Consider the following 8,141-nt stretch of genomic DNA (forward strand, 5'->3'; position numbering starts at 1 on the left):
TCAACTGTTTTGCTGGATCAGGAAGAGAATGCAATATTTTGTAGAATCAACCCATCAGTTCAGTTCCAGGTTGTTAGCCCTCTTTGCCTCTGTGTATGCTGTTATTATTAACAATGCCTTGCTGGCATTATAAATCTTCACTAGATATTTTATTACATATCTACAGGTCTATAGCACTTAACACATATTTGGGAGGATGTTCACATGGCTTCATTTGTAACTGGATGCTACATTCTCCTGGGATTCTGTGTTTTTGTTTTAGGGGGTTTATGAGTTGCCCAGGCTTTGTCTAGATCTCCGAGAACTGTTGGAAAAAGATACACAAAGTGCACTATGCATTTGCATATCTTTTGCCAGCAGTTCTGTCAGGAGAGGCTTTTCCAACATTTGGCCCATCCACACAGGGTCAAATGTTCAAAAACCCCTCTCTGTCAAGACATCCTTTCTCCCTTGTTGAATGAGGTGTACAGGGACGTCGACAGAATGCTCCTGACCAGCAGATCTCCTCCGACAGATCTGCAGTCTGGATGCGCACTCTGTTGACAAAACTTCTGTTGACAGTTTTGTCAACAGAAACCTGCAGTCTAGACATAGCCCGAGTATTGAAGGTACATAAAGCAACAATTTTCTTTTGTGTGTAGTTCTCATCTCTGAAATATAATCCATACAAAATGGAAATGTGTTTCTCACACCAAGCATGGAAAGGCAGGATTCAATTACCTAACAATACAGGAGCAAATGTCCAAGATAAATAGGTCATATGAACATTTTTGCTAAAACAAGGTTCTAATACTCCCATTGACCTCAGTGGACCTATCATTTGCGTAAGAGCAATAGAATAAACTCCTAAAATATCGTTAAATATCTCTTTTATTATCTTATTTATTTCATCCAGTATAGACAGTTTGTGTCTCTGCATTCTCTCTTTCATTATATTTTCTTATAGAATAAAATATTACATTTACTTCTTTTCATTAATACGACCCTTTACTTATTTAAAAACAGTAAAAAAATACTAGCAAGATTTAACCCTTTCAGACTTTTCATGCCAATATGAGCTGCCTTATCTTCTCATCTACATATTAAACAAAATTGTTCATGTGTTAAATTAGTCATCAGATTAAGATCATATAGTTTTTAGAATAGTAACAGAGACATAGCCATGTTAGTCTGTATTCTATCAAAACAAAAAAGCAGTCCAGTAGCACTTTAAACACTAACAAAATGATGAGATCTCATGGGACAGACCCACTTCTTGATCTGAAGAAGTGGGTCTGTCCCACAAAAGCGTATTGTTTTTAGAAACCAGAGATGCTGACACTAGCAAAACAGTTGGAAATTTTATCACAAGTCTTGTTAACTTTACAGCTAAAGAGTTCAAACAACATTATTCCTTAATTTACACTGAGATTTGCAAGCATGTGAAATTACAGATATCAGCTGTATCTGGCCCCAATGTAGGGGACACAAGTAAGGAGATTTCTTACAAACTTTCTCTCCTTTATGCAGCAGGCCAGTCAAAATCTGATTCTACATTTATAATTCCCTCCCCCACATCCTTAAATTTGGGCCTAAAAAAACAGATTGACCCCTTGAAGACTAACAGTCATAAAGAAGTACTGTATTACCATTACTACTGCCAAGTGTATTTGAGTTTGCTTTGAGCCACACTCTCTGTTGGCTTTTTTTAATAGTGGGCTACATTTTAAATGGTATGTACTTGTCTCACTCAGGTGAAGTCAAGAGAGTCCAAGGAAAGTGTAAATGGGCATAGTTTCATGGAACCTATAATGGTGAATTCCACTTAAGGACCTGGACTGCTGATTCCTGTCCTGAAATGAGAAGTTTGGAGTCTAATTCCAACGAAAACAGGATCTCTTTATTTTTAATCTGAAAGAAGGTCACCCACTGTTTAAAAAACGCTTAACTAACTAACTAATACCACTTGTATCAATACACTTTTTTCGACTGATGGCCTTCCTGATCAGTGAGGAGAGCTGGAAGATTTAGTGAACACTTCTTTCCCACCCTAGGAGAAAGAGAAACAAAAGGCTAAACATGACTTCCAGAAAGAAAATCTCTGTATTAAAAGCCAAGTAACGCAGAACTACAATATTAAATCCACATGATCAGAAATGGGAAACACATTGTAAAAGGTTCATTTCAAGTTCCCTTTCAGCAATAACAATATATAGGGCAGCAGTTTTAAATCTGGCCCCAAAGGACTCCGCTGATGTAAATAAAACTGCTACGACAAATTTGTTCAGCTACAAAGAGCGACTCTGACTGAAACAACTGCGATTCAACTGGGGGGGGGCTCATGGGGGGGATCTTTTTTTTTACGAAAGAGTCCATTGAAAACGGCTATTAAATATAGAAAACAATGACACAGGGTTTGGTCGTTTGCTGCTAGGAACCTTGGGCGCAAGACAGCGAGAGAGAGACGCCCCTGACTAGCGGGGAAGGAGCCAGGCTCCACAAGGATTCATGGCACAGAAGCCGTCCGGGCCCAGCCACCACTCGCCCGCCTGGAACTTGGGCGAGGCTCGAAAGTGCTCCCTCCACACACACCAGCAGCGGCAGCTGCCCGCGGGCGGGCGGGCGAAGCTTGCACACACATCGCGCGGGAAGGCGAGCCCGCCCCAGGCCCGCCGGCCCCGAAGCGGGTGGGCGGGTTATTTGCCCCCGGCGGCGGCGGCGGCGGCAGCGGCGGCGGCGCTTCTCCTCTGCTCCATGCCGTTGGGCAGGAAGCCTGCGATGATGGGCACCGGCCAGATGAGGGCGGCCACGCTCCACACGATGATGACCAGAGTCATGAAACAGGCCACCAGGGTGGACTCGATGGGTTTGCGGTTCAGCCGCCAGCCCGGCTCGCCCTTGAGCTCCTCCAGGCTGAAATCCAGGCAGCAGAAATCCAGCGGCTCCCCCTGCAGCCAGAACTGGCCGGGCTCGGACAGCGAGGAGGAGGGAGGCGAGGCGGCGGCGGCGGCGGCGGCAGCCCGGAGCCGCCCGACCCGGCGCCCCCGCCCCCAGCTGCAGCCCACGCAGAGGCGCAGGTCCTGCTGGGCGCCGCCCGCCGCCAGCGCCAGGTGCTCGATGAGCAGCGGCGGCCCCACGCGGTGGAAGGCGGCGGAGAAGAGGGCCCGCCCGTGGCCGTTGGTGGAGAAGAGCAGCAGGTCGCACGGGATGCCCAGCGGGCGGCTCCAGCGCACCAGCAGCGAGCTCAGCATCTGCCGCTGCACGCTGATGTTGCAGGGCGCCTCCTCGGCGGGCTGGGGCTGGGGCTGGGGCTGGGGCTGGGGCGGCGGCGGCGGGCCCGCGGCGGGCGGCGGCGGCTCCGGGCTGGGGCCGCCCGCCTCAGCGCGCCCGCCCGCCCCGCCGACGTCCCGCTCCAGGCTGGCCAGCGAGCGCGCGGAGGAGTTGAGCGGGGGCAGCAAGAGCTCCGGTTCCTCCTGCCCCCCGCCGGCCGCGGCAGGGCTCCAGCCCTGGCAGGGGGGCAGGCAGGCGGCCAGCAGCGCCGGCAGGAGCGGCAGCAGCATGGCCCGCACTCAGCGGCGCCGGCCCGGAGCGGCGGGAGGCTGCATGGTGCTGCCGGCCGGGGGCCGGGCTGGGGCCGCCGCCGCCGCTGCTCGGCGAAGGGCTGAGGGGAAAGGCGCGCGTGACGGCAGCAGCTCGCAGCCCGCCTCCGCCCCCTGCTCAGCCCCGACGGGAGGCGCGGCCGGGCTGGAGCCCCGCTCGGCTCTGGGGGTTCCCGGCGGGGGAGCCCGCTCGCTCCCCGCCTCCCGCGCTGCGGGGTGTTTGCGGCGCCCCCTCCCGCACCCCTCCGCTGCCTCAGTCCCCGCCCGCGAGTCTCCCGCGCGCCTCTGCCCAGCGCCCGGCTGCCTTGCGAGGGGGCTGAGCTGGCGGGCTGGGTCACCCCCTAACCCCCGCCCCCCCCCCAGCCTGAACCTGGGTGTGCCTGATTCGGAGCCTGCGCTGCACGTTTGTGCCTCGGGGGCTGCCGCCTGCTTCCTCCATCGGCTTCTTACCTGAATTCCCCGTCACCTCTGTTCGAGGCTTTCCCGCTAACCCCAACGGCAGCAGCCGCCCTCCTAGTGCAAACTGGAGCTCCTCGCCCTCTGCCTTTGGCTGGGGGAAAGAAAGCAAGGTACAGACGGAGATGTGACTTCTCCACTGGCTCCTGCCGCCCGGGCTGCTGCCTCTCCTGCCAGATAGCCCCAGTTATGTTACTACAGTGAGAACTACCTGTATGGGCCTGGAGACAGAAGTAATGCGTAAGGCAGTATGTGCACTCTACAGCTTGCTGTTCTGCCCGATTTACTTTCTTCTGCTGCATCCATCACCATGGTTTTGGGTGTGTTGAGGAGTTAATGTTCAGAACACAAATATCACAGAGGTAGTTGAGTTAGACTGTATCTCCTAAAACAACAAGAAGTCCTGGGGCACATTATAGACTAACAGAGATTTTGGAGCATACGCTTTCATGGGCAAAGACCCAGCTTTCTCTTACTCCTGTTTTGAGGTGCATTTGAAAGCTGCAGGAGAAAGGCTCTTTCACTCATTACCAGCACCATATACCATCTGGGTATTATTTTAATTTGAATGATTTGAAAGAACAATTGCATGGATCTGCTTCACAGAAGCATGGAGTTTGAGGAGGTAGAAAGCTGAGCAAATCCATGTTGCAAATTCATGTAGTGGGTCTTTGCCCATGAAAGCTTATGCTCCTCAATATCCATTAGTCTATAAGATGCCACAGAACACAAAAGGAGTTAATCTGAGAACTGACTTGCAAATGTTCCTTTCTCATGGTTTTATAGAAGAGAAAATTTAAAAATAGGGAATGCTTTGAAACTGTTGAGCATGATCCACCGCTTTTTTTTATCCAGTTCTTTTAAATTACTTTGTTCTGAAAGAGGGAACTCATATTTTGTTCACAAGAGGGAGTTCCAGCAGCCTGGAAAGAAAGAATCTTAGCCCTTATTTGGCAGTTTCAGGTTCACCCTCTGATTTAGAGAGAGAGGTACTACATTTTCATAAATGATTCATCCACAAGCGTATACTGGGGGACAGTTAAACCCTATATAAGAGATTTGAGCAAGAAAACAATTAGAGGAAACATAAACTGTCAAAAATATTAAGTTTGAGTGAGATTTATATTTTAAATGATGGATTTATAATAATGTCAGAGTAATTTTGTATTTCAGGCTGTTTTTTATTTTGATAGCTACTGTAGCTTTACTTTTGACCCTCTGGTTAGTGTTCCCCTGTTAACAAAGTCTTAGAAATGGAAAATGGTCTGATAGGAAGAATAGACAGAGTGGACAAGGAACATAAAGAAAAGCTAAACAAAGCCACAGACTTGTATTGTGGGTGGGACAGAGTTACATCACCCCACGGAGAGCCATGACTCTGCCCACTCCATCCTTCCCCACTCTCTGGCAAGTTCTCTTGGAGTGGGAGGTTTAATTGTATTACCCTACTGCCTGTGAACCTTTATCATGTACCAAGACCTAACTGTGTTAAGAGCTGTTCAAACATAGAACAGAATGCTGGTCCTTACCCCAAAGATCTTACAGTTTGTTACAGAGTTTGATGCTAGACCCATTTTACAAATAAAGGGCATCACAATGATTTCACCTCCTTATTCAGATCAAATAGTTTTTTTCTGGAAGTAGTCTTACCCAAAGAGTAAGATTCAACACAAATAAGGGTAGTAAACTGGGCCCTATATAGTTTTCCCCTAATATTGCCTACGCCTATCAAAACAAAGTCAGTGTATTTTTTGGTTTTAGTTTGACATGGACTTGAGTGCCAACGTGGACTCCTGTCCTAATCTAAACTTGTCCAATGTAAATGATATGTTTAGGATGATGGCTTGGGTTTGGGTCATAGAGATCTATGCCAGACATGAAGTGCAGGCACAGGTCTGGCTCTGAAATGACAAAAAATTCACATTTGGTTTAGATTCTCTAGTTTTAATATATTTTCAATTCATATATTTTCACTCTTATTTTTAGCACGTTTTGATACATTTATACAGGTTTCCATGTAAACATTTTCATAGCATGTCTACTCTTCTTGGTTTTATCAACAGCCACATTGACCCGTATTAATGAGATTTTCACTGATGTACTTATCAGTGAGCACCCACAAGCTGGCAGGGAGAAACCTGTGACTTAGTCAATAACAGACAAAATAACTTAATGCCAAAATGATCTGACCAGTGATGAGAACAAATTACATTATGTCCGGGTTTTGGAATAAGGGATAGGGGATGAGCCTCAATTTTTAATAAGATTATCATCTGAAGGAGCTGGCAGATGTTCTCAGGCAGTTCCTCTCCTCTGAGATACTAGAACACAGTTGACTAGTTTTTGAGAGATTTGTGTAGGGCGAAGCTGAGGGATTCTTTTCAAAGGGAATATAACTCATGAAAGGAATTTTAAATTTTATATATCTGCTGTCATAGTAAAGAACTAGATGACAACTTGGCTAAGTCTGGGAATGCAGGAGGGTATTCTATCTGCTGCTGTGTATAGAAAGACGATGCCTAAAGACGAAGATGGGAAAAGATATGGCAGATCATTAGCTGGCACTTACTAACCAACAATGTCCTATATCGAGAGGGGCCATAAGAACCAAGGTAGACAGATACAATTCATCTCTATATCCAGTCAATCATAGGAGTTTCACATCAAACTTAAAATGGTGTTATTATTACTAATTTATTGTAATTGCTAGTTATTATGCAATTCCAGGTTCTTGTGTGGTGTTTTTTATTCATTGATCTCAAAAAGTACTCTGTACAGGAGATTTCATTATCCTTGTTTTGTAAAGGAGGCAGCTGAGACAGAGAAATGAAGGGATGTGCTCAGTTTCCACATAGTTTAGATTGTATAGAAACACATAAAATTAATTATATGCACTATAGACCATTGTATCTCAAATAGGTAGCATCTGTTGATGTGCTAGGGCAGATGTGAAGTAGGGTTTAATGGCCAAACTGAAAGGAAAGTAATGAAGCAGTGGGAAATGAGGAGTCTTATGGAGTAGAAAGAGGGTGTATTAGGCTGAAGGTAACGAGTGAAGGACAACACTTCAAATCTGGGAGTGAGGTTTGAGTAAAGCTTTTGTCCCTGTCAATGTAATACTCAAGGAATGTGCAGGGTTGTTGATTGTGAGGACGCAAGTCCTCTATCTACGTACCAGGGTACAGCACAGGCAGCAACAGTGCAGAGTTCTTATGCTATCCTGCAACATTTCTCAGTCCGGATCTGGATGCTCCATGCTGGGAGTAAGGTTGCTCAGTCTCTGGGGCTTTGTAGTGCTTGGCTTCTGCTGAGACTGATGGCACCAGTGATGTTTTATGATGTGGACACGTGTTCAGTTTTCCCTGCAAGCTGAGCACTTGGGCAGCTGCTCAGGAGAGATTCAGGGGCCACCCAGTTGATTAGCAGAGCACTGACAGCTGGTATAGCATGTCACTGTTGGTGGTGCACATGCATTGGTGCACATAACAAAAGTTATTCTGCCCATGAATGGATAAAGTTAGAGGGAAACACTAAACTGAATTAGGAACTGATTGGAAACCACTGAACTCATTCCACACAGGGAACCAAATGGTAGCAACTTTCTCTTACTACTGTTCTTAGGTATATTTGAAAGCTCTAGGAGAAAGGTTCTTTCACTCATTACCAGCACCATGAACCATCTGGGTCTTACTTTAAATTTGAAGGATTTGAAAGAACAAATGAATGGACTGCTTCACAGAAGCATGGAGTTTGAGGCGGTAGAAGGCTGAGCAAATCCATGTAACATCCACGCAAGGAAGTGTATTTTATATTGAACTTTGAAATGGGCTGGTAATCAGTGAGGACCTGAGCTGGGGTTTAGGAGGATCTCAAAAGAAGGAAGTTCCAATAAGATGGCTCCAGGAATATGTGTCTCAGCAGAGAAACTGTGAAGATTGTTTTTCATAGGTTTGCTGTTTTGATCCCCCATTATGGCTAATGGCAAGACTCCTGCTGACCACAAGGGAGTTCACATAGGGAGTTCTGAAAGAAAATAGTTTGGTTCACATCAAAATTCCAGGGTTCTCAGGTACTGTTATTCAACATAACTCCATTGTCTTTGTTAAA

The 8,141-nt window shown here is 46.7% G+C and overlaps 1 protein-coding gene across 1 annotated transcript; it reads right to left on the minus strand.

Annotated features, from left to right (window-relative positions):
• Positions 1 to 862: 862 nt before the first annotated feature.
• Positions 863 to 3,642, minus strand: TMEM158 (transmembrane protein 158). Its single transcript, XM_074986093.1, has one exon. The coding sequence runs from the start codon at positions 3,537 to 3,539 to the stop codon at positions 2,676 to 2,678; it is 864 nt and encodes a 287-aa protein (XP_074842194.1). The 5' UTR covers positions 3,540 to 3,642; the 3' UTR covers positions 863 to 2,675.
• Positions 3,643 to 8,141: the final 4,499 nt, after the last annotated feature.

This window comes from Carettochelys insculpta, chromosome 2, assembly GCF_033958435.1.
Source record: "Carettochelys insculpta isolate YL-2023 chromosome 2, ASM3395843v1, whole genome shotgun sequence".
NCBI classification, from domain to species: Eukaryota; Metazoa; Chordata; order Testudines; family Carettochelyidae; genus Carettochelys; species Carettochelys insculpta.

What these genes read in the sequence shown, in the direction of transcription:
- TMEM158 (XM_074986093.1), bottom strand. Translation starts at nt 3,539, where the DNA reads ATGCTGCTGCCGCTCCTGCCGGCGCTGCTGGCCGCCTGCCTGCCCCCC.